Here is a 22,322-nt window from a genome sequence, read left to right on the forward strand (position 1 = left end):
TGCTTTAATTTTATGCAAGTCAACAGATGGGGAGCAGCCTCCTAGATGAAAAATTAATTAAATAAATAATTTACTGACTGTTTGCTGTTGTTGGAGTATGGGACAACCACGACAAACAAGCTACTTATTTCAACACCTTTCAGAGGGGGGAAAATGCAGCTAGCAAATACCACAAGTAAATCTCCTGCGAGAAACTTTTATTACCGGAGTCGGGACGGGAACTGACTCCAGCAACAACGTGAAGCAGGACGGCTTCCTTCTACTTGATGAGCACAAGCTTATCCGAAGATGTGAACATCAATAACAGAGTGGCTTATAATGTCATTTAGTGAGGTGTACAAAAGCCCTGATGGCGTTTAGGTCAGATGTAACCATCATAGCACAGAACACCAGCCTGCAAAGCAGACAGTGTCTGAACACACAACACAAGCTGTTCAGTGGTGCAGGGGCTGCTGCCTCTCATCAGTGAGGGATTTACTGACTGGCTCTTACAATTAAATCTCATTTCCTCTTCTAGCCCAAGCTATGAGATTTCGTTCTATATCACACAACCACCGCCCCCTATTCAAATTAAATCGGCCTATCAGTCTGGAGTCTTGGGGAGAAAGGCAAAGCTCAGTCCTCAGGGAAGCCGGAGCTAAGGTAAGGGTGTATGTACCCCAAGGGCAGGGAAAGAGCTTGCTAGGAGTTGAGGTAGACACAAGGACAGCAGGAGAAAAGGTATATAGGTATAAATAACAGGCTAGGTATAACTATAGGTATGTAATGGCAAGAAAGTACAGGCATAAGTATAGGTGGGTATAGGTATATATACATATATATAGGTATAAATAACAGCTAGACGCATAGCAGAGCAACAATTAAAGGAGCTAGGTCAGTGATGTTAAAAAAAAAAAAAAAAAAAAAAGGTGTCTGATGCCGAATTTCGTTTTGAAAAATCAGTAATCGTGGTTGGTGTCAGATGAAGCCTTTCTGCACGTCAAACTTTAGACTGATGCCAGGGCAGCCTTCACTTACTCTAAGTTTAAGGCATTAAAAATATACAATACACTTTCACAGAGCTGCAGGAAACAGCACTTTTCAACAACTGAAACTAAGAACATTAATACAAGTGTCCTTATTGGCGGTACAGAATCGATTAAGATCAGCTTTTGCATCCTCTGTCCTAAAATACTCCTTCTCTTCAGAGACACACATATACACAGAATCACAGAATGGTTGAGGTTGGAAGGGACGTCTAGAGATCATCTAGTCCAATCCCCCTGCTCCAGCAGGGACACGCAGAGCATGGGGCACAGAGTGGCATCCAGACAGGTTTGGAAGATCTCCAGAGAAGGAGACTCCACAACCTCTCTGGGCAGGTTGTTCCAGGGCTCTGTGACCCTCACAGGAAAGTAGTTCTTCCTCATATGGAGGTGGAACTTCCTGTGTTTCAACTTGTAGCCATTACCTCTTTGTCCTGTCATCACTGGTCACCACCAAGAAGAGTTTGGCCCCATCCTCTTTACATTATTCCCTCAGGTAGACACATTACTCAGTTATCTTTCTAGGGAAGAACTCTTAGGAATTAATGAGTATCAAGGGAAGGACGGAAGAGAACCTGCAATTACGTGTCTATGCATGCTTTAAAATAATTTAAAGCTTGTGACAGTAAATGGAAATGAGGCATGTTAATAAGATTTCTAAAATTACAGAAGCAACTAATCTTGTCAGGAGTCTACATTTACATTCAAGAATCTCAAACAATTGAGCATCCAGATCCAAGCATTTAGCTCCATCGTGGTCATATGAAACAATGAAATATAACCAATCCTAACTCGTTAGAGGCTCAAGTAAAAAAGAAATCTCACTAACTTCATGCTCATTTATCCAACTTACCTTTTAAACAAAATTGTGAATACAGTATTGTTTAAAAAATGTAATTTTTTGTAGGAATGTGCAGGTTGTATGAATGCACTAACCGCACATTTCTGTACAAGGATGAGACTATCTAAAATCCATCAGATATAAGGAGCTTAAGGCATAATTTAAAGATACGTTGTCTGCTCCAGATGGAAAGAAAAATCATTTTGAAGCACCAATACCAATTCCCCAACAAGACTCTTCAAGTACAGCCGTGCCTTTGCCGAAACTCACCCTTAAAATTGATCAACTGACCTTGTGATTGGCCTCCAAGAGGACCCACTTGGACAGCCTCAGCACCCTTTCAGGTTGCACCAGTTCCGTTTAGGCAAATAACACACTGTGTCGAAGCCTTAATTCAGCACCAGGAAATTATTGGCTTTCAGCTAACGCATGTTGCACACTGGATCCTTGAGCTAAGGATTTCATGGTGTTTATCGAGGGGCTTGGCTGACATTCCAGCCCCTTCTCAAACACATACACACGCACACACACAGCACTAATCAAGCCATAAAAAGTTTAAAGCTTGCTTGAAAGCTATTATCCACCCATTTGCAAACTGATACCCCAGCTGCTTAGTTAGATCACCAGTCATTTCATTTTGTTCAGGAAGAGAAAGGGAGTAGCAGAGAAACATCTCATTTGAAGATCGGCTGAAGGACAAAAAAAAAAAAAAGAAAAAAAAAAAAAAACACCACATTTCAAATTCTCCCAGGCTTGTCCAGGCAACAGCAAGACACAAAAATGCAAAATCCAGACTCATCTATGGAATGGCCACATTACCCCCTTGACCATAGTCAAGGGAAAAATGATTTCCCTGAAATAAAACAAACTATCTGAGCTTGTGACAATCACCAGCTGTAAATTTTTACATGATTAGGCATAAGTAACAACACAGCCAGAAGAACATTCAAGATGCTCACAGTTGCAAGAACATAACAGAAACAATTTTTTTCTTCTTCTTAATTTCTATTCCAAAGACCACTTAAGAAGAAAAAGCTAAAAACTGATAGTAAGATCAGAACCACACTGAGGCCAGTGGCTCTATCCTCTCATCTCCCCTACCCCTCTTCTCTTGCTGCCCTCATTACCATGAGCCTGTCCCTATCTCCACTCATCTTCTCTTTGCCTCTCCAAGAAAGCCACTGCCTCTTCTGACGGGGAGCTTGATGGAGCACATCATGAGTGTGGAATCGTGCTTTGAAAATAAGTAAAACAGCAGGAAAGGACAACTAATTCTGGCTGCAGGCCAGCGCACCTCAGTTTTTATTTGCCAAGTGTTGTAATGAGCCATGAACTTGACAACTCAACAGAGGTGCATCAAGGCTGCAACCAGAGCTCTGACTTCAGCACATATTTGCAGACAGGAAATGTTTCTCTCTAGATGCCTTAGACTGCATATAAGAAAAAGATGAAGCAGATAGACTTTCAGATAAACACACAAGGGGGACTTGGAGAAGAATATACTGATGACACTGATGTTTCAGTGCCCGCCCTGTTATGCGCACCCGAAATCTCCACTGCAGCCAGCCCAGAGGAGGCACCACATGCGGAGAGCCCCGTCTGTTCAGCAGCCTGCCGGGTTTGGCAGCACTGGCCCAGGGAGTGCCTTCACATGGGGCAAACTATCCCGAGTCAAGAGCCCCTGTGAACACCTTCAAGCAGAGCAAGGCTGCGCCATGTCTAAAGTTGGATCCTTCTGCTGACCATCTTGCTGATCTCCCACACCATCTTAAATGAACTTAGCAACACAAAACTAACTAAAAAAAGAATTTAAAAATATTTAAAATTCAAACCTATTCAAACCGGGGGTCATGTCCAAATTTTTACGTGCCTTAAGTCAGGGGGTACTCAGGATATTTAGTAATTTTTTAAAAAATAAAACCACTTCAGATGCCTAAATATGGACATAAAGGCTTTACTCCATCTCTTATTTTTGAAAGCTTTAGCTTACTTTCATTATGCAGTTTGAAAGCTGGGATTACAAGCTCAAAGAGGGTGCATTATAGTAGTCCTAGAACTAATACTTCCTCAAAAAGTCACAGCTAAAAATCATCATAATTTAAATCTGGTCTAGCTCAAGTCAGAGGAAAGGGGAGAAAAGCGGATGCATAACAGAAGTATGCAGATATATGTTATGACAAAGCTTTACAGTTCAATGTCTAATGCCTTGCTAAACTTTGCAGTGAATTACATCTTCTCAATGTCAAACAACTTTTTTTCTTTTTTTTTTTCCCTCAATCTTGTGTAAATTATTGGTCTATAAAACCGTCGGTGGTTGCTAAGGCTATTCCTGCTTCACAGGCACGCGTGCAGGAATTCATACAATGAAGAAATGCTAAACCAAGGACACATATAATTCTTTCTCTGTGCCTTAGAAATTGAGATCTTTAATAAGTCCTTATAAATACTTCTTTCTTAAATGTCTTGCCCAGTTACAGAGTCTCTATTGTTCAAGAACCCACCATATTACAATATGAACAGGAAACTAGATGGGCTCAACCTTAAAACTAGAAAGGTAAAAGGAGAAGTGCCTGAAATAAACCTTTTTTTTTTTTTTCTCACTCTCATTTAAAAGAAGAGATAGGTTATTAAACTAACATCTTGATATGTGCAGTCAAATCAGCACTCTGGCTATTCCAAGCAAAGTGGAAAGGTGAATTTCCCACTGCACAGCCACAGATTGCAAAAGCAAGCGCCAATTTTTAGTCACTGTCCCCTCATCTGTGAAGGAAGTATGATGTGAGTGCCAGTGAGCAATATAATGATTCCTCCTCCTTGGAAATAAGCAGTGGCCAAAGACTCATGTTAAGCCCAGAACACATGCTTTTTTCTTCATGAGGACATTGGCATTTCCTTTTCCTTGCTCAGCAGAAGCCATCATCGGTTTTCCTCAATAAAAACCGTGGATCTGAATTGGCAGTAGCAAATTCGGGAAATAAAAAGGTGGAATTCACCGCAGGCAGAGAGAGATGTTAAGCCCATAAATGGAGAGAACTTCAAAAACTAAGGAAAATGCAACTCCCAAGACAAACCTGTAAAACACATCTAAATTTTGTTACATAAAGGTCTACCAATCTGGACATCTAAATGTATCACTGGCAAACTCAAAGGAACAGTGGTGCCTGCAGTTCCAAAGAATGTGTCCTTCAGGACAGCAAGCTACGTTACCCAAAGCACGGCAGCAGTGCAGGTAAAAGTGCGCTGCTAGGAGCGAGCTGCATGCTCAGACACAACTCTTAACTCGGTGCTGGACATTGCCGATCAAGAAACAGTTGCCTGTAAAAACTGGTTATTCTGCCTCTCTTTTCTCTGAGGGATGGGTATTTTTAAACTTTCACCTAGACACTGGGGGAGTGAAGTGTCTGCTCCTAGCCCGCATCTCAATTAAATAGCTGCTTTGTTTTGCAAGGGGAATGGTTGTCAAGAACTGAGCAAGCAGCCAGCACTATCAGTTACTAGGAAAATAGCTAATCTGATTCCAAGTGATTACTCTTTTCTGCAACATTGTGGAGAGGCATTCATAAATGGAGAGTGGGGATTATTATTCCTAACCCCCGTGAGAAATGGTGAAATTCCTCTAAGGTGCAATGAAGAAAAAATAACGAAAAGCCAAGAAACTAAAAGGAGGGAGGGAGAACAGAGGGAGGGAGAAGATTCGCTATAAACCAAGATTATTCAAAAATGCTAAGTTGCCATGGAAACTGCTCTGGGAGGGTCAGCCAGCCTCACCTTTGGCTGCAAGGATCATCCGTCACTGCCAAGCCACGGCAAACACCACAAACACGCACTCAAAATTCACCCCTCCAAACCTCTCCCGGCCAGCCCGGCACTCTCATCGGCACAGCAGGAAATAAGAGTTCTCCTCTCGGAAAGGCTCCTTTGGGCATAAAACAATTCAGCTTAGGAACTGATCTCAGTCTACAGCCAGAAGACAGAACTTTCTCTTAAGAAAAGGAATTCACATTAAGAAAAGTAAAAAGAGGACTGAGAAAGTTGTCCCTCTGCTTCCCCCAAAGTCACTTACGTGTTCTCGCTCCGTGAGCCGCAGGTTTAACTATTCAGTAATTTGGCCGATTTCAGCATAACACAAATATAATGAAGGCATCTAAGTTTTGATTTTTCCACTCTCAGGGTAAATATTTAACAGAAAAACAAAACAAAAACACAGAAAACACAACCAGAAAACCCCAAACTCCCACCCCCAAACAAGAGAAAGTACATTTACTTCACCAGTATCAGTAAGAAGCCTAAGAACGGAAGTGGACACACAAACGTTTACTACTCCTAATCTGCTCCTGAGCAGATGCCATTTGTACCCCCCCTTATTTCCCTTCCCCATGAATTTAGTAACTGTAGCCTTCCCTAAATGTAAGAAATCAGAGTGAAACTTGAAGAGCTCTGGAGAGTCACAGGTCACTCACAAAAGCCCTAAGCTACCCTCTGCAACTCTTCTTGGTGAAAGGAGTGAGAGAGCCCCAACTCTGTTATGTTTCTGGGGCAGGCCTAGCTCTAAACGCTGGAACGGGCTGAGCAGCCAGCAGGCTCCCTCCGGCCTTTAAGCTCCTGCTGAGAATGAGCTCTGTGCAGGATCAGCTAAGTTGAGGGAAAACAACAGATCTCGCACAGGTTGAGGAGCAGCCTAGGTGACACGGGTATGTGCTAGTGTCACTAAAGCCAAAAAGCACTAGTGTGCAACGTGCATAAAGCTAAACACACATGGTCTCCATTTCCTCCCCTCCCTTCCTCCCTGTTTTTCTCAAGAAAGGAGGGGAAGAGTGTTTTGGAAAACGCAATGACAGAATGGTTGGCAAAAGTGCCCCATTACATTAACACAGATATCATAAATAAATGTCTTTGTACAATAAAACTTCTGGTAAAATGGAAGATTTATTTTGTGAGCAATGAATCCTTTATGGCTGCAGAACACTCAGTTTGGATTCTCATCTGTTCAAGCTGAGTATTCTGAGAGGTTAAGAATGGCTAAGGAAATGAACTGATAATTTTGACTATCTCTGTATAAGAAGTTCAAACACTTTTACAAGGTTTTTATATTTAAAGTCTAGACTAGCTCTTCAGGAGTCCACGCATTCACCTTACTGGACTATTTTGCCACACTATAAGAACCAAGATCTTTAGCACGGGGCAGTTAACCAGGGTGATCGTTTGTTTCAGTGAGGACACAGTGCTAGACCTCAGGAAGGAGCACGGCACGTCTTGGATAGAAAGACCTCCTTCTTAAATAAGAAGAGAGACAGCCCATCTTGGCTAAAGATGACGGTCTTTTTCTTGTTACCAGGGGATCAAAAGGAAACTACTTCTCTCGCATTCTCTCTTCTCCTGCTCTCCAGCTTGTTTAACTCTTGTGCTTCATCATCCAGCCTCTGCTTGGCTTGATGACTACAGGGGGTTTTCATGCAGTTCTGCTGCTGGGAAGATGCCTCTATGCAGTAGCAGCTATTTTAGCTCTCTGGTTCCATGACAGACTTCACCCTTGCTCATGAAGTATTAAGAAAAACATGTGACTTGTGTTACATTGTGAAAAAAAAAAAAGACCAATCCAAAATATCACTAAAGCTTGTTCCTTATGCTGGCAGAAGTGAGAGAGAAATACCTGTGCAAGTATTGGTAGGTTCGTACAACAATCTTGCAAGACTAATTTAGGAGCTGCTTTTGAGTCTTTTCATATAAAAGCAGCAAATTATTTTAACAACGTTCACACAGACACAGATAAACACACAAAAATAATCAGCAGAAAGCATGAAATAGCGTAGAATTATGGAAAACACCGAATGGTAGCTGACAAGTGTAGTTTTTTTAAATATAAAATGAAAGTTTAGCATAAAAATTATTATTATATATATTTTATTTACTCTATTTACAGTTAAGTCTGTTGTATCTTTGTTTTTTCCTCAGCTTTACCCTGTCATAGAGGTCATAGAGAAACACTGAGTAAAAAAAAGATTATTTATGAGAGAGTTAATTTTCTTCCAATGTTTATTTAGATACTGTTTAAAGAGCTACAGCAACCACAATGCAATCTCACGAGAGGGCCCAGATTTGCAAAATGTAAGAAACTGAAATCATGCACATTAAACCATAAAGAGACACTACAAGAAGTTTTGGCATCAGCATCCCTAAGCCTCAATCATAATAATAATTTAAGGTTAGAAAACCTCCAACATCTCTAAAATTATGCTATTCATTTCGATTTCTACATACTGATGTAGGTGCTCAATTTATACGAGCGAGAAGAAAGAGATGCTGTGTGTATGCGTATAAATGACAATCAGCTGTTAAAAATGAAATTGTTCTAATCATATTAGCGGAAGACAAATTCAAAATGAATAACATTAAGACATAACAGAGGAGGCAGACAGACATCATCATCTTTACTAAAAGGGAACGGTACACTCCACCAAAATCTTGGGCAAAAAATAGCAGGCAAGCAACAAGTATAACCTAAACTTTGTGACTGGAAGAAGCCTACCCTTCAATGATACCAAGTTTCTTCTTTGTAAAGTATTGAAAAATAGAGGGCTTTTTTTGTATCACATCTGAACAGCAAAAGCATAAATCATTTTGCAGTTTCCCACCCTTAATGTGCATTATGTCATAGCTGAAAGAACTGCTTTCCCTCCAAAAGTTACTCTGCACTTAATTTCAAAAGATTTTAAAAAAATAAAGCCTACCATCTTTGCAGGTCTTTCCATTCTCAAGAAGTTTCACACCAGTGGGACACGCACACTGATAAGAGGGCTTGGTAGGGGACATCAAGCACAAGTGGGAGCAGCCACCATTATTAATTCCACATGGGTTTGTAGCTGTTAAACATAAATCACACAGATTAATGCTTCTGATAACAAATGGCCTCATCTTATGTGTCAAGACGCGTACGGCTTGTGAGTGACAGAATTGGTGGCAGCAGCACAGATTAAAGGAGGAAATGATAAACACAGAACAAGAAAAAATTAATTTCGAGTGTTGAGCAGTGGGGTATTTATGATACTAAAACACATAGATGTTGAGTGTTTCCTTTCTTGGGGAAGAAGCATTAAGGTCTAAACAAGAATCTTGTTTCCTGCTCTTCCTGGTTTCACAAACTATTCAACATGTTGGTGCTGAATGCATAGTAGGTTGTATATATAAAAACAAAATGCAAACACAATAAATGAACATGATGGTTAAGACAGTGGTTATTACACAAAGCTGATCTTGCTTTATACCATCTGCCAAATTAACAGTATTTTCCATTCAAGAACTACTACTCAGAAAAAAAAAAAATCAAGCTGTCTCCACATTACACATGAAACAGAAAAAGGAATACAACAATAGGACAAATGCGGCAGTCAGGGAAAAAAAAAGAAAGGCAGCAAAAGATTTTTTTTTGGATGTTAAATGTAAAGAATATTTGAGTTCTCTTTGGGTGTTTTCCCAATCACTGCACTGGAAAAGCTGTGTCATCATGCAAGTGAAGCCACCCACCAATATACAGCAGAATTAATTAAGACTTTTGCACGTTGGGAATGAAAACGAGGCAGCTTACCATTCGGCTGTCGCTGCTGGCTGAAAGCATGGATATCCATGGGAGAGAAGATGTTGGAATGTATTTCACGCAGGTCCTCCCCAGTGTACTTGCTGCAGGCCAAGATCGAATGTGTGTTCCAGTCAGTCCAGTACAACGTGTCCCCGAACAGCGTCAAAGCAAAGGGATGTGGAAGGGAGCCTTTAACCACCGCTTGCCTAACAGGGTACAAGGAAGAAAATGAATATTCATGCACAACTCATGTTACAGCTTTGCCTGAACACAGCCCTTGTGGAAAGCAGTTTTACAGAGGAAGTACTGTTCACCAAGACTCTCTATTTAATTACGGGCAACAAACCTAGTGCAACCAATCTGATGGATGACTCGGGGGAGCAAAGGGGAGGTGAGACAGAAGTCTTTTTTCAGGCTGCCTACCAAAGTTGGCAAGCCCAAGAAATGCCCGCTCAAAGTCTTAGCAGGTCTGCAACTATTGACTAGGACTCCTGCAACATTCAAAAGATGTGGGGCGCTCTATTAGTTTTCCTGTTCTGAACCCAAAGGGAAAAAAAAAAAAAAAAAGTTTTAGCATAAAAAAGTAAACTTAGTTTACACGATTCATTATTATGATAAATACTAAGTTTTTTTTGTTTTGGGTTTTTTTAATTAAAATCAGTCCACTAAACAGACTTCTACTGATCTCCTGCTACAGTAATGGTATCATTTCTGAGCAATCTGGGTCACTGCCTGTCTCCAGGTTCATAAAATTAAAGGGTATATCCATATATTTTATGTAGATATACATAAACACGCTCATTAGCCATCACAAAAATACAGCACAAACACTGCTGAAGACAGTTTTTTCCAGGTTCTTGTGATGTAGAATCTAATTATTTATACCCAGGTTCCTCAGAACTGGAATTAAGCGGCTCAATTCTCATGGTTATTTTCTGTAAAATTACAGACAAATTCTGGATGGAAGGGACTCTGGAGGTCACCTGCTCCTGCCCCAAGCTGGCCGCACAAGCACTATTTTTATGAGAGATTCTCCCCATCTCTCTCCTCCATCATAACTGCACAGCTGCATAAGGGTTTGTGCACCCACGCTTGTGCGTAAGCTCCCAATGTATACTAAAACATCCATCCCACTCCCCAGCAAAAGTTTCATACATAGCTCCTCTTCAGGTATATAGAATACTGATTACCAAGCTCCCAACTTGTCCCTTGCAGGGGAAAGAGGACCTGTATATTTAAAGTACCCAAATGCTCATGCACCACTTCAAGCAGGCCAGCACTGAATTGGTTTAGTAGAGGACAGAATTACTCCTGCTTTCCAAATGAATGTTAAAATAGAACAGAGGAGTGCATTAAAGCAAGGAACCTGAAGGCATATTTTACAAATGATTCTGAATACAAAGAAGCTACAATCATTACCATTCTTTCCCCTTAGCTTCTGGAAAAAAAAAACCATTACCTTTAATTTTTCTATGTTTTGTATTCCTGAAAACACATACATTCCCTCAGTTGTCATTATAATGTTCCAATTCTAGAATCAAACAAAGCATCTATTTCTTGATATTTTGTACTAGAAGCTTACCTCAGTCCAGAGTCAGATACGCATTTGTTTCTAATTAAATGCAAAATCTGAGCATTTTACAAAAGACTATTGTAATATAATTTACAGCTAAAACCTACCAGCCAAGCAGTGAAGCCAGAAAAACAAAACATGCTATTTAGCGTAAAGGAATTCTTATTATGCCAAAATCAGTACAGATTCCACCCCCCAAATTCTAAATGCCTTCAAATATGAACTGTTTTATTTAACAGCAGGACCTAGGATTATCTGACGCCTTTGTAAATATGAAATCTAAGCCAAACCTCTGCGAAGGAGAATGACTGACACTGAAGCATGCTGATAAACACATTTTCTGAAGCATTCCTACTACCCTATTAAATATATACATTCATATATATATACATAGGATATTAAAGTGCGAAAAGTTAAATTTTTAAGAGGGTTTTTAAGTATGACTAGTGACAGTCAGCACCCAGAGAGGATAAGCCTCTGAGCCCAGCAGACAGTGCTAGCTGCGCCGGACTTGGACAGCCACCTGCTCCTGTAGCAGTGCTCAGGGTGACCCTCATGGAAACAAGCACTCAGGGGGCATGGTTCAGCAGGAGGAGGGAGCTGCTTCCTCTGACTGTGCTGTCAGTCTGGAAGGGGACGCTCTTAAACATGCATTATTTGTTTAGTAGGTAGGGCTGTCATATGAAAGCGGCTTTTGGCCCAATACACCGATACATATTCCTTGTATTTCATTAATATGAGTAATATTAGGGCTATTATCACAATCACAAAGCGACAGCTCGCTTCAAGCCAGCACAACCAGAGGGCAGCTCTGCTGGAAGGCAGCTGCACAAGGTGCATCAGCGCCCAGGCGAGGCCTTCCCGGGGCTGGCAGCCCCGGGCTCACGAGGAGGAGATGGGGGAGGGCTGGCAGGGCCAGGCGTGGAAAGCAGGGGAAGGAGCAGAGGAGGGAGCAAGGAATGGTCTTGCTGCGTCTGGTGCAAAGCAACCGCGTCCAGCGCGACCCACTGCCAGTGCTTGGCTTTCAGAAGGTCAGGAGAGGCAGAACGATTTCACTCTTACATGGTTATTTATTGAACACCCGCTGCTGAGCGAATAGAACTACCTACGCAGTGTTTGAGCTTCCCGTGCACGGCACACGCCCCACCAAACCACACCGGCTCCTCACAGACACAAGCATCAGCACTGGCCCCACTAACAACCCCCCAGCAAGGGGGGCTGGACTGACAACCCTGAGTGCTGCTGGTGGGGGGTGACTCTGTCCAGCCGATGGGGACGTCGCCAGCCCCGAGTTGGATGCGGACGAGCGAACGCCGCAAGCAGCACCACATCCTCCCGGCCGCCACCAGCCTCGCAGGCCCTTCAAAGTCTGCGCTCAGCCTATTTGTGCTGTTGAAACGGTACCCCAGAGGTGACTGGCAAGAGGTGAGGAGGAGGAGTTGTGTTGCTAGTTCAGTAAACATCTCCAGGGCTTCAACAACATGGAAACTGGCTACATATTACATGTACATGGCACTAAACACACTGGAACCTCAATGATCTTTCCTGTGCTGGGCATATAATTACACGAGTTTGCCTTAAAAAACCTTGGCGGTGACTGACGTGCAGAACGTCACAATCTTTATTTAACGGTCTGGGAAGGAAAGGTGGGAAGAGGACAGAGAAAGAAAACAAGAATTTCCACTGAAATTAAACTCCATTTGTGTATATCAGGACTTCCTAAACACGACTATTTATAGTATCATCATGGTAATCAGAGATGCAATTACAATAAAAGAAACATATTACGCTAAAGGATTTCCTACAGCCTGAAGAAAACATAGATCCAATTTAACTCTGTTCGCCTTTGTTCTACTCTTACTCTGCTTGAAAGGCCTGTGAAATACTTTGTGAAAGAGAAAGAATACAAAGAATAAGCGAAACAGATGCAATGAGGGGCTCCTGAACTCCGAAACAGAATTAAAAAGAGAATGTTCACAGACTACCTAACCATTTTTATATTTCGTACTACTCTTCATACCAAAAAAAGCCACAAAAAAACAAGATACAAAAATAACTAAATATACTATCGAGACTTTTTTTACCCTAGAACAGAAAAATATCTTATACCTAAGAATATAGCGTAAAAGCAAATTTAATTATAGATGCTGCCTCTCTCCATGAAAACAAATAAAACTTTACATCTAACAAATTCCTTCTATTGTAGCTTATTTCCAGTTACCCAGTTTGGAAGCCAGGATAGCTACAAAGCACCTGGAGCTTCGGACACCCCGGCCTGCACGGCTCTAACTCATTAACTTTCCAGCTCCACAGCAGCAACACTCAGTTCCAGCTCTATTATCATGTAACATGTAAGTATACAGACATAATAGTCAGAATTAACATTACACTGAAATAACAGCCAGCTGAAATAACATTTTGCTTCAGCACTGTTACCCGTCCAATCCAAAACACAATGGAGCTGTTTCCAACCCAACAGAAAGGGGAAAAACACATTATCCACACCTGAGAGCATGAATCACAAAATCTGAACAAAGGAGGTCAAAAAAGGAGAGAGCCAGAGCCCACCATCCACCACTGTATACAAAAATCAGTGATCATTATTTAAGCAATATTCACTCTCTCTGTCGGTCAGTGAATGACAGAAGTCTCACAGAGCCTTTCCCTGCCCCCCCTTCCCTTCCCTTCACCTCCAAGGGTGCCCAGGAGGGCCAAGGCATTTCCACATTTATGTTTGAATTCCCTTCTGCAGACCCCTCCCCCCTCTGGAGGATCCCACACCTAGCACCATCTCCTAGGCTAGTGCACGGGAACAAACCTATTGTTGCCTTTGCTACCCAAATTCAAATATAACCGTGAAAACTGGAGGGGGGGGGGGGGAAGTGGCTCAATTTACTGCTATATTCTCAATGCTACAGAAATATTATTTGAAACAGACCTGCATTACATCCATCTCTGAGGCCTCTAAATCCAACTCACTGAAAGCAGCGTTAGTAAAGACGAACAATCACGGCTAGTAGAGAGATGTATGAGAATGCTCAGATGCTCAGTTCAGTTACTAGGCTTGAGGATAGCTAGTCCAGTTCTCCAGTGGTAAAGCACAATGAGACAAGTGTATGGAAAACGTAAGCAAATGCACATATAAAATACTTTAACTGCATCAGACATTTCACTCCTGCCAGAGCATTTATGCCCCAAAAGTCTGTTTCAGTAATATGAAGAATTAAACCGAGAATCTGCTTATTAGGCTACCACAGATCCTTGATTTGGAGGGGAAAAAAAAAAAAAAAAAGGATTGACTATTTTTAAGAGATACACTCCTATTTGCTTTTGCAACAGAGTATTTTTGTCTGAAAAAAATGGAAATGAAGAAATTCACTAGATATATTCACTAGATAAGTATATACTAGATAAGTATTCCATACAACTGCTATAACAAACAATTGAAGATTAGAGTTTTATGAAGCAAAGAATTGGTACAGGAGCAAAGAACAGAGTGGACATTTAAGTCTTCAACTGCAGCTCATATTAAATACAATGCACTAGTGATGCTGAAGCGAGAACACATAGTGTCTGTACTATTTACCCTGAAAAACCATGTGACAAGACGCTTTTCAGTTGCATTTTCTTTACCAGCTTCATTCAGGCAGGTAAGTCCTTGCTTGGGTATTCAGTTAGTAATAAGAGGGGAAAAAAGATTATCTGACAACTTTCCAAGAGGACAACTTTCACGTAGCAAGACTTCCACCTTTCTTAGGATTTATCGCTGTTCTTTGTATACCCATTAAGAGGAAAACCTACTGCCATGGTCAAATCAGGATATTTGCATTGTAGCTATGAACAAGCACAAGAGGCCAAAACTTCTTGTTTTCCAGTTATACTCCTGAATTCCAGCTGCTATAGGCACTGTAAGGCACTCCAATAGCGCATGGCATTATGCCTTAATGGACAATTTCATATGCACTAGCAGGTAACATTTACCATACTGATTCCCAATGACAATACGATATTCCCAACTGGAAATATGCACCATCCAGAGGTAAAGGCTTTCTGATTAACTTAGATATCGTTGAAGAAAGTATTTAAGGGATGCTCACATCTATATTTGTTGTGTTTTATTTTACTTCTTACCTCATATGCATCTACTTTCATCTAAGATACCTGTGAGGTGAAATCTTTTGAGGCATCTTTTCCCCCCTCAGTATAAGAAAAACACACAGAATGCTGTTTTTAAACCTGCACTACCTTCCTTGATGAACAGGGATAAACGGAAAGGCCTGTACTCTGCAGCATGCTTTTTGAGCTTATAGTATATGACAGAAAGCACACAGAGAAAGGTTTTGATTAAGCAAATCAATAGTGTTTTACAGAAGCAGTTCTTTCCATTGACAGATTAAAATGCCAGCACATTCAGAAAATGGCAAAAGTTACACAACCCTAACTTCTGACTTTTGGGGAAACTAGCAAATGGCTGAAGCAATTTCAACACAAATCCTGTGCACCACCAAATGGAGTGAGACTACCAGACAACTGAATTTATACCCCCATCCAAGCCCACAGATGCCCCAGGCAGGGCAGGGAGCTCCAGCTCCCCCACAAACTTTGCAGTTTCCTCTTCCACCAATTTAACAAAGACATTTGCAACACAGGCTGAGAAAAATGGATTTTTGCCATAAATGCTTGCCCAAATATTCCTATCAGACCAAAAGCCTGGTTTTAATTACCTGAAAAAGTAAACAGGAAACACTTTATGTTGGATATTACACTGTATTTTAAAACCCAAATATTTTCTCTTTTGCCACTTTAAGCCACAATTGCCATGAATTTCCAGAAAGTACATGTAAAAAATAACATGTCTAGCCACAACACTTCAAATTCCAGCTTTATTGAAAGTTTGAAAGAAGAGTTTTGTAAAACAATGCTTGAGAAGTTAAGTCATTCGGTACATCATTCTTCAGTCCAGCCACCTTGTGGAGCTGAAAGGCCTCCGGCGAGAGGCGAGGAAGCTGGCGAGGCGAAGGGTGGGAACGAGGGCACTTAGGAGGGGGGGGCACGGACAGATGTGCAGCCTGTCGAGTGCCCCCTGCATGTTTCATCCCCCGGAGCTGCTCCTCCTTGTTTGCAGCAGGACGGAGCTAACTCTGCTTAGGGCACCTCAGCTCGCGGCCGCAGCGCCGACGAGCTGCTGCTCTGCTGCTCCTCCTGCGCTAGTCCCGCACTGCGTATTTCCCTCTTAGCAGAGGCACATACGGAGGTATGTGCACCTATTTGTGCACACACGCTCTCTAATAGGGATCTTTGTAAGCCGCACCTTTCCAGCAACTTATTTCAGAAGCCTGGGCGAAGAACCCAGAAATCCTCTTCAGTGGTTGAGGGAATTCAATCTTTATATCTCACACAGCTGTACACAAAGGTATATGCCACAGCTTACACGTGATATCACATATTGTTCAACAAAAAAGAAATGCTCTTCTAAATGTAAAGACATAATATTTTTAGCTTTTCATCCAATCTGCAACTATTCATCTGACAGAGGTGATCTGATGCTCAAAAACAGGAAAGCAACGCTGGAGTGCGAACCTCAGACATTCACCTTCCAAGAGCTTCCCAGCTTTCTGGCAGTTGCTGAAAGGATGTTTTCTCACAGTGGCCTCAAAACCCATCTCATTAGCACCAACACTTCCTGGGGGACCATGTAAGCGCACTTCCCTTCAGCCAGTAACGTGTTAACTTATTAATTAGAACGGCTGCTGCAGGGTAAAGGAAGAGAAAATTAATTCAAGAGCTGCCTTAGCAGGCCAACCTATCTCGGGTACTCTACTCACAGGAGAGCTGCCTGCAATTCAGTTTTGTTTAATTAGTCCCACAAAAAGCAACTGTTCACTCTGATAAGAGCAGAGCAAGAGCTGCAAAAAAACATCTCTTCTATGCACCAATTTAATTTTTCCATTATTACTTTCTGACATGAAAAACTGTTCATTCCTTTTTCTTGCTGGCAAACCAAGGGCACTTAGTCCTCAACTTCTGCCCTCTTCCTTAGCCTACTGAGCCCATCACCATGAAGTGACTTGGGCTGATCAGTCTCAGGGCTACCAGGTAACTATATATGATCACCGTGAAACCTGCAGTACCGATTTCCTCACGCGCTCACTAGCTGTGAGCTCAGTGAGCGCCCCGCACTGCACGCTAGCTCACTGCCCATGCACGAGGATGAGAAGCTGCCAACTCTGTCATGGTGCTGACTAACTTTGACGCAGACTCTAACGGGTGCTTATCTAGCTCCTGCCCTGTGAGGTGACAAACTCGAGACATCCCTTCCTTCTTGCCATGCACCTTGCTCCCACTTGCCTACTTTACTCTTCCATCCTTCTGACCCATGCAAGCAAGAAGGCAAGCATCCACACATGTAAATCTTCAAGTTTTAGTTGCTTGCTTATCAGGTGTAGACATGATAGACTACAAAATACAAAAAGAAAAACAAGATTTCTTTTGTATATAAGAGTACATCATTTTTTTTTCCTTGCAGTCATACCAAATATTAGAGCATGATCTGAACATCTGTAATTCAAAATGTGAAGCTAATTAAAATCTTCACCTATTCAATCAATAATTCTCACCATCCCAACCTCAGAAAAAGGGGTTTGGGGGCTCTTTAAAAATATTTTTTGATACAAAGACATTAGTTGCTTCTGATTATTTCTTACTTGCCCCACAGTTATGAAAACTCTTACACCATGTCTTTACAATAAGCTTTTATAATCACATTTATCTGCCATAGACTTTCTTTCCTACCTCACATTGTGTAATATAAAAATAAAATAAATAAAAGCTTTACTTGTCTAGTTCTTTTGACAATATGACCAAATCTAGTTGGATCTAGGACAGTTTTTATGAAGCTATGCTTCTTTTAATAAATCAATTGCCTTTTGCAGTTCTGTTAGTTCTGTTCTGCAGTTCTGAAGTTCTCTAGATTCTAGAAGCAGTTTTTTTTTTCCTGAGCACAGCAAATAAAGCAGCAGAAAAAATTAGCAGCACTCCACCATGATCACAAAAACTGTATAGCCAAGAGTAACTTAGATAGCAGCAGTAACAAAACCCCTTATTTTCTAAATATAAAACAAAAAAGTCAGAGAAGGGTTTAAATACCAAGATTGAATCACTAAAGCTAGCAGCTTATAAATGAGCTCAAAAAATCTGTTTTAAGTCAGATGACACAGTAGATAATTAAATTCTTTGTCTTTCCCCATTCTATTTAGAATCTTCTTCCACAAAAATTAAGGTGGCCCCTTAAAAGGGGATATTTTAAAAGGTGCATTTTAAAAGCGGGAGGTGGCAACACTGGCCTTATCCGACACTGTTTTGTTTCAGGGGAGAGGCAAAACTGCCCTGGGTACAGCTACGAACACCCGCCTCCTCCTGCACCTCGGCACCCAACACACACCAGATCTCTTGGCCCCTCACTCCAGCACCCAGAGATCCCAACAGGCGCTCAGCTTGTGAGAGCTGCTCTCAGTGTGGATGTGTGGACGTGAGGGATCCCGTTAGCACTGGGCACCGCAGGAAAGGGCCACTGCAACGGGCCCACCTGAGGAGACAAGCGGCAGGAGAAACAGCAGCCAAAATGCACAGGGACTAGGGATGTGCTGTGAAGGACTCCACAGAGTCGTGGGAATATGGGCAAGGAGGAGGGCAAGGGGGAAGAGGCAGGACGAGATGAGAATTTTTGTTTTCTGGTATTCCTGTTTTGTGTGCAGAAGTTTTCTGGTCTTGTTGAATACCAGAAAAGCAGTTATTGCTGAAGATTTTTTGAGTTAAAAGCCAATATATAGAAAAACAAACAGTTTATTGCTGCTGTAGTATGTCAGACAGAGAAAGGTGGTTTTGCTAAATAACTGAGAAAGTATTTAACAAAAAAAGAATTGGTTTAAGCAGCCCTAAAAGATCTCTTTTCCTAAGACAGACCGAAGCTAAGAGGTCACAGCAGAGAGAGATACACAAAAGCCCACTGTTGATTAGCTTAACTTCTCCTGCAAGCCCTTTTCTTTCCTTCCATAATGTAAAGAGTAAAAAACAAAACAAAAACGCCTGGATACAGATGTTGACTCTCTTCTGAATCTTCTGAACTTTCGCACATGCCTAGGGACAAACAGGTGCTCTTGAAAGTGCAGTGGGCTCCAGAGTGCTTAAGGGAAATCATATGTACTTTCTTCTCTAAAAACCATTTCCCCCTTCTCCCCCTTAAATATTAGCATATTAGCATAATCACATGAAATATTTCTGTAAAATTTAAATGGTATTTTTAAAAGGTGCTCCTTTCAAGGATTAGGGTGATTTTTGTTGTTGATTTTAACAAATACGTAAGAGTTAACACATCTTAAATTCTACATCACTTGTCTATACAGGTCTTTAATACAGGTTTCACCGACTCTGCAGAATTTACACTCTGGAATGAGGTAACCGATGTGACCCAGGTGATCTCCACTCGGCGCCATGAGGCACAACTGCTACACAGCAAACCAGACTCTCTGCAGGCAGAGCTGCTCAGCCCCCTGCACCATGAAAAACGGAAACCTTGACAGCCCAGTTGCCAGAATGAGTTACTGGGAGGGTAGCCAAAGGCAGGCAAGGGAATAGATGCACTTAAATAAAAACAAAATACCAAGCCAAGCACACGCACAGCGCTGTGCAACGGCCCCTCCGGAAGGGAAAAGCCTGTTTTTGCTGCAGCCAAGGGCGACTGAGGAGGCAGCAGCGACTGCAGGAAATACTGAGGTAGCTGCGGAGCCGGGAAGGCTGGAGACGCCAGATAAGACGGGGAGATTTGTGCTCTGCAGGAAGAATGTAAATAAAGATGCAGCCAGTGCTGCTGTTAATTTCGATCAGAGGGCATTTTCCCAAACAAATAACATTTCAAAAGCATTGCCCCATCACGGCTCATTTTCCAGGGCTATCCAAACTGCTGCAGTTTTGCGCAGAGCCTGTGAGACCCCCCTTGCAAAGGCTCAGCAGGCAGAGCGCGGCAGCATGTGGCTACAATCAGGGGTTCCTTTCCTGCTCATGTAAAGACAAGGGCATAAGAAAGATGACTCGAAAATAAAAAACAAGCCACCTAATTATCCTGCTGGACAAATGCATAATGTGGGGTTTAGGCGTGATCATACCAGCAGTCATTTTGGAGTTGTACTTTCTTGCTATTATGTGCTTTGCAGGGTGGAGTTGTTTCTGTTTTGATTGTACCTTTTATTATTTTTTAAACTCCTACCAACTGTAAGCACTTCATATTTGGGCATAAAACCCATACTTGCACTGTAGTTTTTCAGGACACAAGCTTGTCACTTTGAAATCTGTGCATTACCAGTTTGGGAGATTTTCTTTTCTTTTTAATTTCAGTTATTCATCTGGTTTCACGATATCTCCATTCTTATCCAAAGAGATATGACAATATTTTTCCTAGTCTCTAAACCTTTTAACTGGGAAACCCTAGGATTTATTTCTCTGTTTACCAGAATTGATTAAAAATAAAGACTGAAGTCACTGTGCATGACAATTTTTAGCCTTTTCTTCCCATTACTTTAAAACATAGTGTTCCATTTTAAATAATTCTTTTGGGGTGCTGTTAAGGTTTCTTTTCCGCAAAAGATAAACAAATCAATAGCACTTCAAAATATATTCCCATATCTCACATCTTGAATTACCCAAGCTAGTTACAGTATTTATATCCAAACATACATATCAAACACAGACCTGATACTTTCTCTAAGCAAACAGCATTGTGAAATACTGCACAAATCAACAAAATTTTTGCCCACTTAGCAGGCAGAATTTAGAAGAGTATGACATAGCCTTTCAAGTCAGCATTACAAGAAACCACAGACCAGCAAATAATTATCACAGAACAGTGAATGTTTTTGTACACGCTGGCTATGCTCCTGCCCACAAGTCAACACAAAACACCTGTCAGTGGAGTTTTCTCAGGAGAGCCCCATTTCTTCATGAGAGATTAACATTTGTGATGAAAGAAGGGACAAGCCAATAAAGATGTTGGAAGAAAGGACACAAGAAAGGATATTTCATGCCTAGGCAAACCAGACAAAGCAACAGGAAAATGTGCAAAGAAAAGCCTTGAAAACTGAACATATCTCCTATGGTATCTTGAGCGCAAGGTAAGTGTGATTCATTTGTATGTGCAAACAGTACTTGTCAAAACCATTTCATTTAGGGAAGAGGAAGGTCATCCTCCAAACTAAGGATAAATGTGCACATACGAAGTACCAGCCATATCTTTAAATGATATGTGGGTACAGCTGCATCAAAAATAATTACTTTCTCATGGTAGCTGCTAGAGGAAAACTCTCATTTTAGAATACTTCTCTGTAAAGATCGTTTTCCACTAAATCTCATTCCTTAGGATAATGGAAAAAAAAAGTACATGATGAACCACTTCATCAGATTTTTTTTCATCATTTCTTAATATCATAGAAATAAGGCATGGAAGACTGACTGAAAAGAGGTAAGTCTGATAGGTAGTTTTAACACAGCTAAGAGTAGGATTTGGCAATCCCTTTAAGGTATAAATTTTGAGAATAAAAAACAACCCAAAAACCCCAGGCACTTAGCTAGGGGACATCCAAAAGAGGAGCACGCTTTCAATTTCACTGTGTTGGAAACAGGAGGATGCGAAAGGATGAAAGTGTCTGATAGCACTAGTTTACTTAACATTTTGCGAGTGCTAACACGACAAACTTGCTGCAACAGGGCTTCTGATGTGGCTTAAGCAACAACTAAGAAAAACACAGAATTTCATAGATCAGACAAAATATTCTTACCGATGACTTCCATCCAGATTTGACTTGTGGATGAAATTCAGTTTAGCATCTGCCCAATACAGTTTCTGTTCTTCATAATCCAATGTCAGTCCGTTTGGCCAATAAATATCCGTGTTGACTATAATGGCACGGCTCGAACCATCCATCCCAGCACGTTCTATCTTTGGCACTTCTCCCCAGTCTGTCCAATACATGAACCTGTAATTATTTAAAAAAAAAAAAAGAGAGAGAGAGAGAGAGACAGTTACGTATAAATCTGTAGTTAGATTCCTGGATATTTCTTTTGGTAAAGGTAAAAACTGCCTTTCTTCTTGCAGGGCTCTGCCTCTGGAGCTGTGCTGTGATACGTTTGTTCTGGGAAACACAGCAAAACAGGCACTTTACGGTGCCTGTTTAAGGAAAACAACTTCTAAGACACAAACCCACAGTACAAGTTAACATTATACTTCCAGATGTGCCTTTCCTTAGGTCAACTAAGAATGTT

At 41.3% G+C, this 22,322-nt stretch overlaps 1 protein-coding gene across 2 annotated transcripts in view; it reads right to left on the reverse strand.

Moving 5' to 3' along the window:
* The window catches only part of LRP6 (LDL receptor related protein 6), a 114,229-nt gene that overhangs the window by 46,078 nt on the left and 45,829 nt on the right, over positions 1 to 22,322 (reverse strand). For both annotated transcript variants that reach the window (XM_088537361.1, XM_088537360.1), the window contains exons 3-5: positions 21,839 to 22,036; positions 9,449 to 9,645; positions 8,595 to 8,726 (exon numbers count right to left, since the gene is read on the reverse strand). In XM_088537361.1, the coding sequence (XP_088393487.1) occupies positions 8,595 to 8,726; positions 9,449 to 9,645; positions 21,839 to 22,036 (527 nt within the window). The remainder of the gene's footprint in view (positions 1 to 8,594; positions 8,727 to 9,448; positions 9,646 to 21,838; positions 22,037 to 22,322) is intronic.

Source organism: Tinamus guttatus, unplaced genomic scaffold (assembly GCF_059628265.1).
Source record: "Tinamus guttatus ecotype Peru unplaced genomic scaffold, ASM5962826v1 Tinamus_guttatus_pri_ptg000749l, whole genome shotgun sequence".
Taxonomy (NCBI): Eukaryota; Metazoa; Chordata; class Aves; order Tinamiformes; family Tinamidae; genus Tinamus; species Tinamus guttatus.